Source organism: Hyposmocoma kahamanoa, unplaced genomic scaffold (assembly GCF_003589595.1).
Source record: "Hyposmocoma kahamanoa isolate Upper Pololo Valley unplaced genomic scaffold, ASM358959v1 119, whole genome shotgun sequence".
In the NCBI taxonomy this organism is placed as follows: domain Eukaryota; kingdom Metazoa; phylum Arthropoda; class Insecta; order Lepidoptera; family Cosmopterigidae; genus Hyposmocoma; species Hyposmocoma kahamanoa.
In genome coordinates, this window is record NW_020653409.1 from 290,265 (window position 1) to 310,027 (window position 19,763).

The 19,763-nt window shown below is 39.9% G+C and overlaps 1 protein-coding gene across 1 annotated transcript in view; it reads right to left on the reverse strand.

The window, feature by feature from the left end:
• Positions 1-14,019, reverse strand: part of LOC113239981 (dynein heavy chain 3, axonemal-like) — a 67,014-nt gene extending 52,995 nt beyond the window's left edge. Inside the window, exons 1-5 of the mRNA XM_026477171.1 lie at positions 13,840-14,019; positions 11,731-11,906; positions 4,920-5,123; positions 1,005-1,241; positions 210-297 (exon numbers count right to left, since the gene is read on the reverse strand). Coding sequence (XP_026332956.1) covers positions 210-297; positions 1,005-1,241; positions 4,920-5,123; positions 11,731-11,906; positions 13,840-14,019 — 885 coding nt within the window. The remainder of the gene's footprint in view (positions 1-209; positions 298-1,004; positions 1,242-4,919; positions 5,124-11,730; positions 11,907-13,839) is intronic.
• Positions 14,020-19,763: the final 5,744 nt, after the last annotated feature.

Genomic DNA, 19,763 nt, shown 5'->3' on the forward strand with positions numbered 1-19,763 from the left:
GACTGCGCCCGTCATCCTGAGATATAAGTTGTAATTCCACCAGCGCCCTTACCCTTTTAAACTGGAACGCAACAATGCTGACATTACTGCTTGGTGGCAGAAATAGGTAAGGTGGCAGTACTGCACTGGACAAACTCTTTTACAAGCAACTTTATTCCTACTATGGTGGTATACGGAGGTCATTTGTATCGATCTGTATCAATCCTTACCCAGTACTTCGCAAAATACCCAGCAAAATGAGCAACGCTTCTCTCAACCAATTCCCGTAGCTGCTTGGACATCAAACCACGAATGGATCTGAAATAAACATCAGTAATAATGATATTATTGTAAGAGACAAGTTTTCTGGTCGTCTCAAGTACACAGTTTTCACTGCACTTCTTCAATACTTTCAATTAGAAAGCTCTGGTGTGGCAACGGACGCTGGTTCTGATCCTGCCAGAACTAAGTAATATTTCTTTGTATAGTTTAATCTTTATCTCAATAACAATAACAAACAAAAAGTATGTAAATATGTGTAAACATGCTAGTAAACACAATATGATAAGCTCTCTATGATGTGTACAGGGACCGCATGTTACGACTGGCGAAATGGCGGCAAATAAAAACATTTCTCGCGCATGTCACACAACCGTAGTTTTTATTTTTAACTCGTGGACAAACTAGAATCGGCCCCAACTATCATATCGCTCGATATCAATTAACGTGCGAAATTTGTCAAAATTGTTTGCTATTGATATTTCAATTCGAATAAAACTTCATCTCGACTGATATTAGAATTGAGGTCCAATCAAATTGTTTTGTTTTTCATAGATGTTCGAAATTTGAATGTAATAATAAAATCGAATTCGATGTTAATAAGAACCAATAATAACATTTTCACAGATAAGAAATTTGCTCTAACAAAACAATTTACCTTTAAGCGAGTTGCAATTTGCGGTTTTTGAACACATTATAGAGAGTTTATGATGTGTGTAGATAAAATATTATTCACTATTACTTACTTAAAAAACATTTCCACTCGAAACTGACTCTCGAACTTCTTCTTGGACACGTAAGGTGACCAGTGATGCCGCATCTTGATCATGGTATCAGCAACATCGATGAGCCAGTTTTCTATAAGTTCAGCTCTTGTCTCATTGCACAGTTTCGTAAGACGTTCGGTGAATTCGCTCGGATATTGCGGGAACGGGACCTCTTCTTGCATTTTGTTCATGTCACAAATTAGCATGTCGTTGTATCTGTTAGAGAATTTGTTTCAAAATACAATAATATAACAAAACGCCATCATGACATCATCACTATCTCTCACTCTTCACTTTCTTCCATTACTTTCTGCCTTTTTAACTTTATGTCATTAAAAAAATATAGACAGCCTAATTCTAATTTTATTACAATAAATAACTAACATTAGAAACCCCATCCATAGAAATCCCATTTTTGCGAAAAAAGATTGATCTGGGTGTTTTAGAACAGAAGGAAACAATTAGATACAAGAATAGGGGATGTCTAATAAATTAACAGCTCCCACACCTTTTCTACATAAGTTTTGTTTATAGTTACCCTCCCCCTATCAACCGCTTGGTTATGCGAGAAGGGCTCTATAACCTGTGCGTGCAAGCCCGTACAGGGACCATCTTAGTCAAGTCCTGACCCCAGATCAGCCCGTTTGCAAGGATTCATCCGGTTCTCATAAGGCTAAAGTTTTGGGTGAGTTGCCCCGGATGCACTTATAGTACCCTCCCTCTTTTTTTTTTCTTTTTTTTTTTTTATATTGTGACTCGGCAAAATGACTGCACCGCGCCTGATGGAAAGTGCGAATACAGTCCAGAGATGAGAGTAACGGATGGAAAACACAAATATCTTCACTCCGTCACTATCATTTTGCCGGTCTGGCCAAATGCTTCTTCACACTACGTTTGAAGGACCCGATGTTATAGAGGGGAGGGAATACATGCGCCGGGAGTTGGTTCCACAATTTGATGGTTCGGCATAAAAACGAATTGCCAAACTTTTTAGTGCGGGACGGTATTGAACTGACCGTCCAACTGTGGCAACGCAGTCCGGCACGGGTGGTCCGCTGATGGAAAGGAGAGGAAGGGATAAGGTTGAATAACTCTTCAGAGCACTCACCGTGGTACAGGCGATAGAATACGCTAAGAGACGCTATATCTCTGCGAAGCTGTAACGACTCCGCATGCTCAGTTACATGAGGATCGTTGACAACACGGAAGGCGTAGCGCTGCAGTCCATCTAGGGCATCGAGCAAGTACTTGGCAGAGCCGTCCCAAAGGTGCGAACAGTACTCCATGCTGCTTCGGACCTGAGCTTTATACAACAGGTATCGCAGCTCTGGAGTAAAAAATCGGTGCACCTTGTTCAGGATGCCAAGCTTGCGCGACGCGGTACAGATGACGCTCTCTATATACTCTTTGTTGATCATGTCCTTCCGGATGCTCATCCCCAGCAGGCTGAGCTTGTCCCGCAGCGTCAGCGTTGTACCCTGAAGATGGGGAAGTGGAAGGAATGGGGATTTTTTGGAACTGAACGCGCATACCTGGGTTTTCTTGGCGTTGAACTCAACCAAGTTTCGGGAGCCCCACGACGATATATGTTCCAAAACATGGTTGAGCTCAGCGACAAGTTTTTCCCGGTTTCTCTCAGGGTCCTCCCGGCTGCTTGACGGTTGCTTATAATAGCAACCGTGCACTGCGCTATCATCTGCATAGCAACGAATGTTGCCAAAAGGCAACAAGTTATTGATATGCAGAAGGAACAGCGTGGGCGACAGCACGGAGCCCTGTGGCACTCCAGCATTAACTGTCACGAGCCGCGAAGTGCCTCCGTCAACAAGGACACGCAATCTTCGCTCGCGCAGAAAGCCGGAGATCCACTCACAAAGGCGGCCGGGAAGACCAAATGCCGGAAGCTTGGAGAGGAGACCACGGTGCCAGACCCGATCAAAGGCCTTAGCAATATCCAGACTTATCGCTAAGGTTTCGCCCTGTTTGTCGATAGCTTCACCCCAGAGATGCATTAGATACGCTAGAACGTCACCCGTTGATCGGTTCGGCCGAAACCCGTACTGTCGATCATTAAGAATGGAGTGACGTTCCAGGTGCCGGATTATCTGGATATTTAGAATCCGCTCCATCACTTTGCAGAGCACTGAAGTGACAGCTATTGGGCGATAGTTTGTCGGATCAGACCGATCTCCTTTCTTGGGGATAGGTTGCACGTTGGCCTCCCTCCAAGCTAGTGGCACGTTACCAGATTGGTATGAGAGGCGGTATAAGCGCGTCAGTACGGGAGACAACTCCGCCGCACACCTTTTAAGGACGATAGGAGGTATCCCATCCGGACCATAGGCTTTCCGCACGTCAAGAGTCTGCAGTTCCTTGCGGACATCACATTGTCTGATAACTATATCAGGCATTGTGACTCCGCAGTGGGGAATTGACGGCGGTTGCGCATCTTGGTCGTGAATGCGCGAATTAGCCCCAAAAAGGTCGGCCAATAAATTGGCTTTCTCTTCGGGGCCATAGGCCAAAAATCCATTGGGATACCTCAAAGGCGGCAGCGACGAACGACTAAAATTGGACTGCACGGCTTTGGCCAGGCTCCAGTAGGCACGGCTACCGGTGGGATGGGCTACCAGCTTCTGGCCAATTCGTGAAACGCGCTGGGCATCCGCTCTTATGTAAGCCCTCCTGCAAGACTTGGTTGCTTTGTTATAGGCTGCTTTAAGGGAGGCAAGGTTGGGATCCTTTGTTACACGACCCTTGATCCAACCACGATATGCAGCCTGTTTCTCACTAACAGCGTCCATGCATTCGCGATTGAACCAAGGGCGTCCTCTGCGATTGGCGATGACACTGAAAGACGGTATGTAGTAATTCATAGCCGTTCCAATCTCATCGACAACAGCATCGGCAGCTGCTGAGGCATCCTTTCCCGCAAAGCAGTGCTGCAACCAAGGGATGGACGCAAAGTAGTCGCGCAAAAACTTTCCATACAGGTACCGGAGCTGTAGGCACGCTCACTTCCCGTTGCGCTCTGCGTTGTGCGAACTAATGGTTGCCACCGCTATTGTAATAAATGAACAGCTCTCATACCTTTTCTACATAAGTTTTGATGACAGTGAGCCTCGCTATCAATTTCTTGTTTATGCGGGAAGGGCACTATAACACATGCGCGCACAGGAACCATTAATTTCAGGTTCTGACCACAGAACCGTTAGTAGTTAGAGGAAACTACATTACGTTTTTAATAATTTAATAAAACATCAGAATCTCGATGTTGTTGTAAACATTAATTCGTGCGTCAGGAGGAGGAAGGCCTGTTCCAGTGAGATTTGGTATTTTGAGAATGTGGCATTCTGCGAATCTGACATTCTGCCCGTTTGACTTTTTCGTTTCTGGCATAAAGCATGAAAACGGTCATTGCAATGATTTCATACAATGGTCCGGATGGTCTGAATAAGCTCCCATGGGATATCAATACTCTGGCATTTATTACAAATACTTTCCAGTGATCAGATTATTTATGTGATCAGGCACATTTCACTATCATCATCATCCCATTTATAAGTCCCACTGCTGGGCATCGGTCTCTTCTCGGGCGAGGGTTTAGGTGACGCTGACTTCATACGTTTTCCGAGGGTTGTGAACTTTCTTCGACGTCTAGGTTTCAACACGATGTTTTCCTTCACCGAAAGGCCCGAATTTCGCACATAAATTCCGAACAAACTCAGAGGTGCGAGCCCGAATTCGAAACCACGGCCCTCTGCTTGAGAGGCGGTAGGTCAAACCATTAGGCGACCACGACTTTTATGTAAATAAATGCTCAGGCACATTTATATATCAAATATTATCTCACATTTCGTGGTCTCCCACGGAATATAAGATGTAACCACTTACCTCTCTTGCCACATCCTCCTCAACTCAATGAGCACAGGGTTGCCCTCATAGTAGCGGTAAGACATATACTGTTTGGCCTGTATTATGTTGTTATGCCACGGCATGGGTGCTCGGACGAAGTGCGCCGGCCATAACGTCGGTAGGAACGCAATTTTAAGCCGCACGCGCTCGTTTGGGTCTTCAAGAATATACGAGAGGATGCATCTGCGGAACAACTGTAGCTATTTTATTTAGTTTCACTAGAGAATTTAATAAGCATATCAAGGTTATTCGTGATTATTCCCTAAATGATTATCACTAATTAGACAAAGGCATACAACAACCCAAAACCACACCAATAACAATTTACATACAAATCATTAATTGACATATAATTACAATTAAAATTAGAGCATAGTTTCCTAAAGTGGTCCCTACCGGCCGGCACCATCGCCAGTGGGCGCTAAAAATCCAATGTTAGGGCCTCGGAAGCAATTGAGGAGCATCGATACTGTTCAGCGGTGGTGCTGCATTTGAAAAAAATAACTCCTCGATTTTTTTAAATTAATAAAAAAAATACGTGTTTGCAATTTATTATATTGAAACTTTTTAATTTGCAGCGTTCTTCCGAGACGGGACTTAGCTCAACATATGCTGCAGTAACTTACCATAGCGCTGATTTTCAGTAACCCCTAGGCCTCATTCACACGAACGTTTTTTTAAAGAGCGTTAAAAAAACGCTGAAGTGAGACAAATTGATATCCACGTGTCTATTCACACGAAGGCAGTTTTAAAACGCGGCGCTTTTTTATCGACCATTGTCAGATTTTCGACGTTGAGCGTTGCACATTTACATTGAATTGAGCAAACGAAACTCAGTGTTTTGTTCTGACTATATATGGATAGATATGATAAAGCCTAAAATCTTCATAAAGCGACACAAACTGTCCTTTTAAATATCATCATCATTTATGTATCCAAAGTGATTTTATTTTCCATTTCTGCCTTCTCGCAACACAAATGGCTATTGTCAATAATTTTTAATTCATAATTTACGTGCACACCGCAGCGAGTCCGATTCGCAATGATTTTTTAGCGTTCATATGAACACAAATATTGGGAACGGTAAAAAAGCACCAGAGTCGGGTTTTGATGCAACGCTTTATAAGTGCTCTTGCGAATGACGCCTTAGAGCTCGACTCGACGATTACAGGTTTCTAACCAGGATATGATTTCTTTTTATTTTCCACGGTTAAAGACGATCGGGGAAAGAAGAATCGTCAACCGTATGGAGGAACGTATACGAGTAGTAAGAAAATTATGCACTGCAGTCAGCTCTAACGCAACCATATTACACAAAATGACACTAACCGCTGGATCGAGTTGCATAACATCCAAGTACTGTCCATGGAACGTTGTTATTACGGCTCGGATAATTATGCAGTATAAATTACAAAAATATGTATGTACATATAATATGGGCAAAAAAATCTTAAAATATGAAGGTAAACAAACTGTTTTCACATGGACTACGCTTTATTGTAAAAAAATCAACATATTTATTCCACTTCAATCTAATTTTCGTCACCGTTATCAATAAGAGGAAGACTTGGTGTGTGTTGGAGCGTTAGGGAGTTTGCTGCTAGCCAGTGACTGACTACAATTAAACCTTGTTGGACAGATGCGAACACGCCATCCCCGGAGTCACCATAGAATGTAAGTGTTGTGTCATGCGCGTAAGCAATTATTTTACAATTTGGTAATTGGAGTTTACAGATCTCATTGATATGGCATAAAAAGAGGGTTGGGCCAACAATACAACCTTGCGGGACACCATGTGTAATAGGGAGCTCATCACTAAGGTAATCACCAAGTTAGACACGCTGAGTTCGATTTGTCAGGTATTCCGTTAATAAGTTTAACTGTGTACCTCCAATGCCAATCTTTTCCAGGTTCCGTACCAGGTTTGGAATTGAGACCATATCGAAGGCTTTTGCGAGGTCAATGAAAATAGTAATATAATATAATATAATAATAATAATATAATAATACATTTATTTCAGATTTACATCCATATGTGTTAGTAACAATGACCTTATGAGCTATGTTAGTGATTTCACATGTTTAATTCAGAAAATAAAATTAAATTACAATTAATATACAAAAATAAAAATAAAATAAAAATTCACATGAGAAATGGGGGAAAATTACCAGATTCTCCCTCACTTCTCACACCTAATCTGCGACTCATGCGACTTCGTCCAATGACTGAGTATAGGGCTGTCATTTGTATTGGCCACCGCGCTCAGAAGGCTGTTGGCGCTGCCGCGCACGCGCATCATCAGGGACGCGACTCGCTTGCGCATGACGGCATGAAAGTCATCCGTGTGCGCCTCCGCAAACATCCCTGACGCACTACAGTAACGCGGCAGCCCCATCAACATCCTGAACGCATTGTTGTATAGGACACGTAGTGCGCTATAAGCTTTCTTAGTACAATTGATCCACAGGCTGCAGGTGTAGAAAGTTTGACAATAAGCTCTGAACAAGGTAGTTTTAACACTTGTTGTGCATTTTGCAAACCTGCGGACCAACATATTACTTCTTACCGATAACGCTCTACGCTCCCGCTCCACGTCTAGGCCGTCATACTGCGACGCGGTGACCCAGTGCCCCTGATACTTAAATTTTGAAACAATTTTCAAAGTGACACCTCCTAAATCGACTGGTGGTATTATGTTATATGTTTTTGTGCCGGCTCTAAATAACAAAAGTTCACTTTTACTAGCGTTATATCTGAGGCCATGAGTCTCCGCGTACATTTCACACGTGTCTAACAGCTTCCTAAGGGCACATACCGATGGGCTCAGCAAAACCATATCGTCAGCGTAGCTAATGTTATTAAAACACTGGCCTCCGACTGAGCATCCTGCTCGGGTGTTACTTAGCTCATCGATCAGCTGATTCATATAAAGACAGAAAAGCCTTGGTGATGTCAACCCTCCCTGTCTCACTCCGCACTGCAGCCTGAACGGGCCAGACATCGAGCCAGCCCACCTAATTCTGTTAGTCTGGTTGCCGTACCAATATTTGAACATCTCAATCAGTGCACCGGGTACTGACAGGTCATATAGCTTTTTTCCATAACAGATCGTAGGACACCAGATCGAACGCCCTGGACAGGTCCAGAAAGCATGCATATACAGGTGTCCCACGATCCGTATAGTGTCGGACAGTATGCTTGAGGCACAGCACTGCTGCCTCCGTCGATAATCCAGACCTAAACCCAAATTGGGCGTCGTGCAGGTGTATATGTTTCTCCAGGTGCTTATCAAGCACACTGTCCAACACCTTACATATTATGGTTGCCAGCGAGATTGGCCTATAGTTATTCACATCCGACGCATCTCCCGTGCGGTTTTTCGGTACTGGGACTACAATTGTCTTTAACATGTCATCGGGTAAATAAGTATGGCCAATGCACAGAGTGAAGAGCATGGCAAGTACTCTGGGCAGATGGACACCAGCATATTGAAGATGCTCTATACTTAGAGAATCATGCCCAGGTGATTTACCACGTGTCATGCTCCTCACCGCTGCCTTCACCTCACTGGCAGTAAACCTCATAAGCGACTCCTGATTGAGCTGTGCCAATTTGGGCGCATCCTTTGTCGGTCCAAGTGGTGAATCCACTTTGAACTGTGTTTTGAACAATTCCGCTATTTTAAAGGGGTCACTTTCACTCATTACATTCACGGGAAGACTCGACCCGGGGGTCATTTTACTGGTCTGCTTCCAAAAAGTGCCAAAGTTTTTATTTGAGTGATGACAAGCCAAAATATCTGCTTTTATTTGTTCTGCATTGTCTTGACACCATTTTAATTTCTTTTTAAACCTTTTTCGGGATTCCACCATACTATCATAGTAAAGTCCCGTCTTAGGCTTACCACACAGAACCCAATTATGAAACCCAAGTCGAGCCTCCTCATGAAGTGGTCTCACATACTTGTTCCATCCAACCACATATTTTCTCTTACGGGTACTCCCCTTCATAATATTATGGCTACTAGTCGCTGCACTTCTTAAAGCGGAAATGATACTTGCATATAAGTTGTCAATAACACGTCTATGATCTACGTTAGCGCAGAGTTGATCACAACATTCTCTCACTTCATATGGAAAGTCAACACACTTTAGTAACCTATTACAGTGTTCCTGATACAAAGATATTTGATGTGGATTTCTTTCACCCCATATAACCATGTCAGGTTCTTTTCTTAAATTCACAGATTTAGATCTTAATACAACTACGTTACGTATACGTAATACACTTCTTACCGCTGTCAAGCTTTTTAACTAAAAAATCTGTAAAATCATGAACCGCATCATCCGTAGATATGTTTTTCTTAAAGCCATATTGAGCCTTCGCAAGAATGTGTAAAGATTTTAGACAAGGAAGTAAAAATGGAGATGGGTCTATAGTTATTGGCCACGCGTCTATCCCTGGCCTTGTAAATCGGATGAACAATGGATTTTTAAAAGGAATTGGGAAAAGTACCAGTGATTATGCAGCGGTTTATGAGATAGGTAAGTACTGGAGTAATGAAGTGTGAAATCTTTTTTAAAGCCTTCGTCGGAATATCGTCCCACCCAGGAGAACAATCTGTTTTAAGAGTAGAGATAGCCCTTTCAATCTCTTCATGATCCACTTCAAGGAAAACAAACGAATGCAAGGGTATACATTGAGTATTCCAGTAGTTTTTGAAAGGGGTGATGTTAGTCAGAATATTATCGGCAAGCTGCTTACTTACATCGGCAAAAAATCTATTGGTTGCATTAGTGGAAGATTGCGGTGAATCACCAGATGCGAGTAGTTCGTGAGGGAATTCTTTCTGCTTTTGTGTATTGATAAAGGATGTTAGGGAAGTCCATAGCTTTTTGGAGTTATTTTTAGCCATAACAAGTTGATTACATTTTAAGCTGCGAATATTTTGTTGTAGAATTTTCAGATGCGTATTAGAGTTTCCAAGGTAAATATTACACTGTTCAGGAGGGCACGAAATAGGCACTGAAATAAGTCATTTACAGACGCAAATTTTGTTTGGTTAGAAACAGATAAAACAACAGAAGATGGTTGAAGTAAAGTTTCGCTACGATAAATACCCAGGTAGCAGTGTTTAGATGTACGAGTTTGTAGTATACCAGTATACAAATAGTAAGTATGATGGAATGTTGTGTATTTGACTATTAAAATTTGTTGTGTGTGTTTGTGCATGAGTAATATGTTGTACGTGTAAGAATGGTGTTTCTATTTAAAAAATCCACTTACAAAGTACCAAACGTTTAACCGTGAAGATAGATTTAAACTATGTAGTGCATGAAATCCGGTTCTGAGTGCTTACAAAACTATCTAGTATCTTGTGACAAAAACTAATTTCGATCTCCCGTCTAGATGGCGTAAGTTGTATTCATTTAAAAGGTGGCGCTCCACATTTGTTGCATAGATTATAAATGTGCGTTTGAATTTCGGACACGTTATTATACCACCTGCAGTTTGTAAAAACTTAATATAATGAAAAAATGTCGGAAACGAGCGACTCTCCAACATAGAGCGTCTAGGAGACTAATGAGACCTGCTGATATTGATTCTGTCGATTCATTTCAATCCAGCGAATTTAATAAATGTTTAAAAATACATGAAATTTTTTTTTTATTTAACTTTTATAAGGCTGATGCACAGTTTATTCCTTAAAAACCAATAATAACACGAACGCCCTATTAATTTACCAGCGTGGTACAACAAGTTTTCCTTTGTGTTGTCTTGAGAAAATATTTTCAAATGTACCACGTCAGTCTCTCACTGGGGTAGATAAAGACTATGGATCTCCTGCCGTAACTCTTCTTAAATACTTTCTTAAAATCTTTAATTTATATAATAATATTGCATCATAATTTTAATTTATATTGTATCATGCAATATGCTAGAATACTCCAAACCACAAAAAAGGGCACACACAATTTATATTGAATTGTGTGTGTTCCGATACATATTTTACTTGACAAACTTTATAGATATATCGTAAAGATTAACATACATAAAATGGTAAAACCGTATTTAAAAAGTCAAGGTCTTGATTAATCAAAATTAACACAATTACCGTTAGCACAACTCGCTACGCATCTCTTTGTGACCATACTTACACAAATATAAAGAAATTGTTAAAATATTTTTTATCACCATGATTGCCCCTTATTATTGCTTCAAAAAAAAATATTTTCAAATGTTTTCTAATTGTTTTAAAATAATAATAACACCTGAATCTCTTAGCTACATCATGGAACAAATAAATAATAAGTTACATAATAATCACATTATAAATATTAAAATGATATAAGACATTAAAACTTTGTTTTCAATTTTCTCGAATTTCACTTTTGCGTGATAAGCCCTTGTTACACCCAATGCTTCAATTAGTGATAATCAATTAGTAAAAAAATTATAGCTCCTTGTGAAAGAGTTCGTCCAGGAAAGTACTGCTACCTTACCTATTTCTGCCGCCAAGCAGTAATGTCAGCAATGCTCGGTGCTGACGAAATTACAGGCATATGGGACTTTGGTTTTAAGACTGATTTTGGTTGTTTTGCAACAAGGACAGAAAAATTCGTAAACGTTACTAGTTGGTTCCGTACGTTGTTGGTACGGTGAAGGCGCTGGTTTGAGTCCATACGGACCGAATGAATTTTTCTTTATGTTCGATCTATTATAATGACCTATTAGATTATTTAATCGTAATTTGACACTTGTCAACATTTAGTGAAATGTAACACGCACCTTTTCATAGCCGTAACGAACCAGTCTTTGATTTCCTCCTTTGTCTGCCTGACGCAATTGTTATAAGTAACCGACAAGAGTCGTTTCTTGATTGCGGCCGTTTCCTTGTCGACAGTCTTCTTCGCTCGCAAGTACAGGTTTTCGGGAAAGTCAGGGATTTTGTTACCGGTTAGGGACTGGAGGAAAAACAATCGTTAAGTCCTTTATTTACCTTCAGAAGGAAAGCAAGAAACTGATTGTCGAAACACTGTTGCACTTAAATTACTAAATAATGGTACACATCAGAGAACTTAGTCCACAACTCCTTCGTGAGGAGTTTTGGCCAAACGATCATGTTTCGTTATTTCCGAGGCCGGTCACCGGACACCCAAGATGCATCACACGTCGCAGTCCATACGTGTAAGAAAATAAATTGTGTTTTATTATATTGTGATAATATATTGTATGTATGTTAGTCCTTAAGGTATACAATGTTGATTTGCATTCTCGCCATAAGTACAGGGGTTATTCTATATCCGAAACTGAACCCATATCACTAAAAAATTCTTTTTTTTTTTTATTTAATTGCGGTAAACATCGACTCGCAATGACCTGATCCTGCTTGATCCAAAGATCATTGCACTTGCACGGCACGTACTAAATTTTTACCCATAGCGCAACCGGAGGAACCGAGGAAGTATTGTTATCTCTTTCTTTCTCAAACTAGCTAGTGCGCTCGCTTACGCGTAAGGTAGATGTTGGATAATTGCCGAACTCGCCGCAAATCTAGTGATCTATTAGCTAGTCTCTCACGAAATGGCACGTGGTTTGGTAGGTAGACAAGAGCGCAAAAAAGAACCGCTACCAGGTTCTCCAGAACCTGCTTCACCATTCATTCAAGGGCAAGTGCGAGACTATTCTTACGGCATGATTTGAAACGTTTAGTTTACGCGGAGGAGATCGAAGAATTGCGCGCAAAAATCGCCTATGCTTTCAAAGTTGTGAAGTCAAATGTGCTAAGTTGAAATGATACTCACGTGCGAATCTCTGCACAGCTGGTAGTGGCTGCGGTACGGAGCCAGTCACCAGTTCTGGAGCTAGGTACTTCTAGCAATACTTTCATGTCACCTAAAGTTGGTAAGTACTAAATCTAAGTTACAAAAAAACTTTTTTCAGTCAACTTTCCTAATTAATGTAAATAATTAGTAAATTATAACAATACTAGCACATAATAATAATTAACAAAATAGGTAAAGAAGCGATTAAATAAAGATTACCTATCGCTCGGTGAAGCGGGTGGCGAGGTCACTGCCCTCGCGCGGTGCATACGATTTAGGGACAGTTTTGCAAAAGTTTACTAGATACAATTAGCCAGTATATTGAACAGATTTTATTTTATTTTTAGGTGATGTAGCATTATTTATATTATTAATTTCTTAAATATGGTGAGAATGCTAATCAACACACTGTATATTATACAGGTCAATAAATAAAAATAAATTTATGCGTAAACAGGAGGGTGTATAACATTTGACATAATATTATACATAATTTTTTTTTTTTTTTTTTTTTTTTTAATAATAACGCATACACTCGACATAGCCCCGCACTAGGGAAACCCTGTGTCGCGGGTGCCATGGACACACACATAGACAACCACAAATTACACCCAAACTCACGAAAGAAATACATGTAGGCCATACAAATATTTCTCCCGGCCCGGGAATCGAACCTGGGACCTCTGCGTGGCAGTCCGGCATGGTAACCGTTCGGCCACGGAGGTAGTTGTTCGTTTAATTCGTTTACTTCGTGTAATTCGTTTCATGTAGATCCTATTATTTTTATATTTTTCTTGTTTAGTACCAATAAGGTTCCTTGTGAAAAGGTTCGCCCAGGAAAGTACTTTACTTACTGTTTCTGATTGAGGGTAAGGTTGCTGGTGAAATTATAGGCATTGTCAACTTATGTCTTAGCGTGACAGACGCAGAGGAAATGTCTCTCAAATCTTTGGGATTTAAAGTTTTGTGTCGCACTACAACTGCTAATGACAGGCGTGTCGCTGCTACTTGGTATCATAAAAAAATTGACAGCAGCACGTTTGACTTATCAGATATAGATATGGTCACTTACAGTAGTCAAATAGTAATCTATCCTCTCCAAATCAGATGGATGTATACATCTGTAATGTTCCGCTTCTGTAATCGCGAGCATCTGACTTTTCTGCTCGTCTGGGTCTCTGGGTTCTTCGAACGCACGTTTCTCTAAATACCTGTACAAAATACTAATAATAACTGTCAAATCCCTTTTCATCGTGATCTACTATACTGCCTAGCGATGCGCGATTGCAAATGATTTTGATATTCGACTCGTTAGTAATTACCAATCCTGTCATCTGAATGACAAATTAGTGACCTACTAATTATCGTATTTGAGTGATCTGAATGATCATTCGTTACTAATTAGTATTACTAATCCATAGATTTTTGCTTGGCCCTCTCAGACATATATGGTAAATACCGTAAATGTGACAGAGACAAAAATATATTGATATAGACATGGTGAATGATCTGATAGAGTTCCGAGCAGTTCTGACATTAGAATCATTCGAATTGTGCACCCCACTTAATCGAATGATTCGCCCATTCGAATGATTAGTATTAGTAACAGTCAAAGTCGCGCATCGCTATCCTGGACCTGGACTTATGGACGGTTCTTTGTTTACATTTGGTTAATGGTGCAAACTACTAAACCATGGTGTTATCATCAAATATTTTACCCCACTACACAATTGCAGCGCCCTCTACAGGCTCTGATCCACACAACAAGGCGTCGAGGAACCGTCATATTATTATGACGATGGTTACAAAACCATCATACCAATTAATTAATTTGGAATGTTTCGTGACCTTTGTAGTGCCTCTTGGGACGCCTTTTCTTCAGCCTCCTTTTGCAACCTCTTTTTTTCTATTCGCTTTCGCCGAGCTTCCACTTCCGCAGCCTTCTTCCGTTCGTACTCTCCAGAGATTAGATCTTCTAGATGCACTAATCCTGATCAAAGTTTGTTAACGTTATTGTAATGCATTTTAGTCATTATAACCGTAGTACGTCCTCTTTGTAGTTGTTACTTTAATTATACAGGGTGTTTGTAAAATACTAACAACCTCGCAGAACTAATCAATAACATCGTAAACAATAACTTTTGTTCCATGACTTTTTACAAAACACACTTTTTAGATTTGTACACTTTTTAGAGTAAGCTGTTTAGCAACTCCTCCCACTTGCTGTCATTCATAAAAAATATTTGGTATATTGGTGGTTTGGTGGGTGCTTTCTTTTGCTAACGCAGAGTTATCAACGTTTAGACTGATATATTTCAATATTTTTGTACGTAAGTAAAGTCTGATGAATGATTAAAAGTCTTGGAACAAAAGTTGTTGTTTATGACGTCATCAGTAATATAAGTTTCCGGAATGAATAAGAAAAAAATACTATAAACGGTCAGAAATGAATTCATTGTTTCTCATGCAAATGAACTAATTTTGAAAACATTTATGCCACTCCTCCGCGACAATCTCTGAAACATATTTTTCATACTCTGCGAAAGCCTCTTCAGGTGATTGATGAGTATGAGGTTGACCACGTAAGTGGTTCTTAATTTTTGGAAATAAATAAGATACAAGGTGCCAGGTCGGGACTGTACGCGGGATGGCTCATAAGGTCAACGTTGTTCACCTTCAAAAATTCATTTGTCTGTCTGGCCGTGTGAGAACTGGCATTATCGTGGTGCAAGATGATACGGCGTTTACGGTTATTTTTACGAAGTTTGTTAATAATTTCCGGCAAACAAATGGTCGTGTACCAATCACTATTCACGGTATAACGATTCGCCAAAGCAACAGTAGCCACGTGTCCAGTTTTATTTAAAAAAAGAAGCAATCATCCGCTTAGAGTTGGTTTCGGCGCATCTCGAAAGACCCATACGCTCGATTGCTGCTTTGTTTTGGGATCGTAACTATAAATCCATATTTCGTCACCTGTTACTATGTCCCACACCAAATTTGCCGCCTATTTGTTGAATCTGGTAATCATGGTAATCCGGTAACCAAGTGACGTGATCTGTTTTTTGAGCCACAGTCAAATTGTGTGGAATCCACCGAAAGCACAGCTTTTTCACACCCAAATGTTTGTGTAGTATTGATTGTATTTGACTCATGCCTATGCCTAAAGATGCCCGAATCTAATGATATGTCACATGCCTATCTCTTTTGATCATACGGTGCACAGCATCGATGTTTTTGTTGTTCACAGCAGTGGACGGGCGACCATCACGGAATTAGTCACTGAGATTCACACTACCGCGTTTGAATTCAGCAAACCAGTTATAAATAGTCATCTTGCATGTTGCTTCATCGCCAAAAGCAGTTTGAAGCCGAGCGAAGCTCCGCTGAACTGTTAAATTACACTTGAAGTCGTAGAAAATTGCGTAGTATGATGACACTACGAAAATTTTAACGTGTTAAATCCATGGTGATGTAGACAACCAATTTCTAAAATGAAGCCACAATGTAATAACAAGTGACAGTCAGATGAAACAAACTGTATTCTACAGCCAAAGAGTTCCATTTTCAAATGTTGTATTTACTTTTTAAATATTGTTTATGTAAGTGCCCAGTTCCGGAAACTTATAGTGCGCCCTATGCATACTCGATTAAAACAAAATCTTAGCTATACAGAAAAAAAAACAAAAATATTTTAACAATTTTATTATACAAAAAACAAATTTTAAACACATTACGTTAATTTACCTTTGGGTAGCCGTTTTTTATCTATTTCCTTTTTAAGTGCTGCCTTTCTCTCCCTCTCTCGTTCCTCCCAAGATTTGAGAGGAGGATACAGCATCTCACCTTTAGGACCGAGTGGGCCGTACAGGTTAGGAGGGGTATGTTTCTTTGGAGGCATGTTTACTGCACGCATCGTACTCGCCGTTGTTGTATAGCAGTTGCCTGAAAATAATAACGTTTATTTCCTACTTAACACCACTAAGGCTAAGAACTCATAAAGCGGTTTTTACCCTGAACCGCTGTGGTTGCGGAACCGCGGCTTCTGTAGAATGTAGATATGTATGTAAAAGAAGGATGGCGAAAGCTGACTCAATGGACTTTGCTAGTATAATTTTACGTTTTAGTTTATGCATGCTTATCGATATATTTTTGTATATTTTTAGAAGTCGGGTATAAAGAAATTGCAAAACAATGTATTTTAGAATAGTTGCAAGAATACAATGCCATTGCTTCAGTTCGATCATGGATTAGGTAACGTTCTTGTACATACGTTTCATTTTAAGCATGATTGAACGTTTACCTATCTGAAGTATTGGTTACTTTATAGTACACACAAAAAACATTAAAGCTATAAAACACCTAATCAAATAATCAATTAAACAATAACGACATAAAGTAAAAAATAAAACACAACGTGACAACAATCTTTAGTCAATATTTAAACGAGAGATAAGAAAGTTAGCAAAGGAACGTTTTGACAAGAAGCCTCTTGTCAATGTTAATGTCACATTGAGATTGAGAACAGTGTGACTAAATGGCAGATTTCTGCCATTTGGGCATATTTAATTTTTATTCATTTTCATTGCGGCAGAACATGTTAACATTGCATTAAATGTAGCAGAGTTTGGAATATTCAGCTTAGTAAGTTAGCTAATAGTTCTTTGTTATTTTTGGGAATAAACTGAAAACTTGTTGTTTTCTGCTACTACGAACAAACATCTGACGCGAAATATAGGACATATAACATAACCTATATCAACTTTATAACCCCGGCTTGTACAGGCTGTAATCAATTAGCTTTTTTGATACTTCGATAATGAATAACAAGTATTGACATGTCTCTTTAATGCACGTCGTCAAAAACACTGTCACAAAATACACGGGGTGTCGCCATCCTTCTTTTACAGCACACTTAACAACGCGTTTTACGCCCGTGGCGGGGAACGGTTGCTCGCGGTAGCATTTGCGGGGTACTAGTAAAACAGCGCGGGGCGCGATCGACCGCGCGCTTTTTAGCCGTCGTCCGCGCACTTTGCGGTCGGTTCGCCGGCGACGATCTCGATCGATCGCAAATAATCGCACAACTTGCGATCATCTCCTGGCAAGTTTGCAGTCTATACCGCAACCGAGGCGGCTACATGACTGCACATACTTCCGGTGTTGTAACGTTAAATAAAACAGCTGTCCCACAGCTGCGGCAGACGCGGGTGAAGCGCTCCGTGAGTTCTGAGCCTAAGTTGTCTGGTTTCCAGATTCGTTTCCCGGTAAAACGAATTTTAATTTAAATGCAACAAGACTCAAAATAAAACTACCAACTTCGAAAATGTCATCAACCTAAAGTTCAAAGTTAATAGTAACTAAGATAAAACCAGCATTCAGGTCAAATGTAATATAGTACTTTCGAAATGTAGTCTTGAAAGTGGATGGAAAGAATCAGCTGGACAAGGAGTTACTAACAAGAGTGAAGGAAACAAAAAACAACAAAACAACTTGAACGTAGTAAACAGAAGAAGCGTATCTTACGACATGAGGACCTAATTAAAAATCTGATTGAAGGAAAAGCCGAAAGCCAGAGTGAACAAGAACTAAAAATAAGTTGTCGCATACGGAGATGAAAGAAAAAGCTTTGCTCAGCACGGAATAGTGTTCAGTGCATATAGTGATAAGACCCTAGCTCTAAAAACGAGTGTCGGAAGGCCTCTTAATATATCTATGATACGGCGATCTTCATAGATATATTAAGATTTCAAAGACGATATTGTGTGAGGTTGCTAAGAACTGGATAATTTGCTTGATTTCCGTGTTTGGAAAGCACCTTAGCAAGCTTCGATCATTTTGAAAGGCACAAGCATCAGGACATCAAGGCGAGAATTTCATTCCAAAAAAATGTGATATACTAGGTAGTTCTTTTTGGAATCTGGATACAAATTATCAGCAACAAACTGCTTAGTTAAAGATTTATTATAGAAGGTGTTTGCCCATTGGAAAAAAGTAAAATATTTTAACGATTAGTTTTGATACGATTATTAATATAAAGATTGAACACATAGAAAAATTTCTTCGACCCGGTGGGACTTGAACCCACGACCACGCTGCACCATCTTACCAATTGAGCCATAGGTCAAGTTACCGTTGTCGAAATTCTTTTATGTGTTTTTTGTTATAGATCTTTGTACTGGCTTTCGGCATTCGTCGCCGCTAGTGACATCTAGTGACAGATTTTTGAAACCTTCCCACCGCAACCGGTACCTGTACAAGTGCCACAACTGACGTCGATGTCGTTTATTAATCAAATGTATTATTTAGGTTTTTCTATGCGTTTGTGTATTTTAACGGGTCTAAAATCTCATATATATGTATTTGATATTCGCAGATGTAAAAATAGGCACTACAATGTCGAGTTGCGGAAACTAATCCGTTACGCTATACCATATCTCACTGCTATTACAATAGTAGTGTAACGCAAAAAATATGTGAAATTCAAGATTATACTATTGCTGAACGTAGAATTTGATTCTCTACACGTCATTAAAACGTCGTTAGAATATTGTAAAAAAAAAAACAATTTAAATATAATATCTACATAACTCAAAATGGGGTAAACTTTTCGTTAGCTAGTTAAATTATTTTTTCCTTTTTATTTGTAAATATATTTGGCAAGTAGGAAATTATTTAGATGTACACACGCCAGCACATCAGCTACACATTGACGTATCTTGTTCCGTTATTCTGGAGGCGAATTTCGAACAAAAATGTGTAGCCTGGCGTGGCGTTGCCCGTACATAATAAACTTTAACTTATACATACATTTTAATAAGCTTTCACGAGAAGCGACTATTTCGTTTTTCATCGATCCTAAAAAAATACACTTTTTGAGATAATACACTATGGTATTAACAGGGCGACATCACTTGTTTTTTTTTTTCAAAAAACCAACATTTCCAGCTCTTACAGGTCTCATCGTCAATCAGCCGTGATCATGGCACCAGTAAA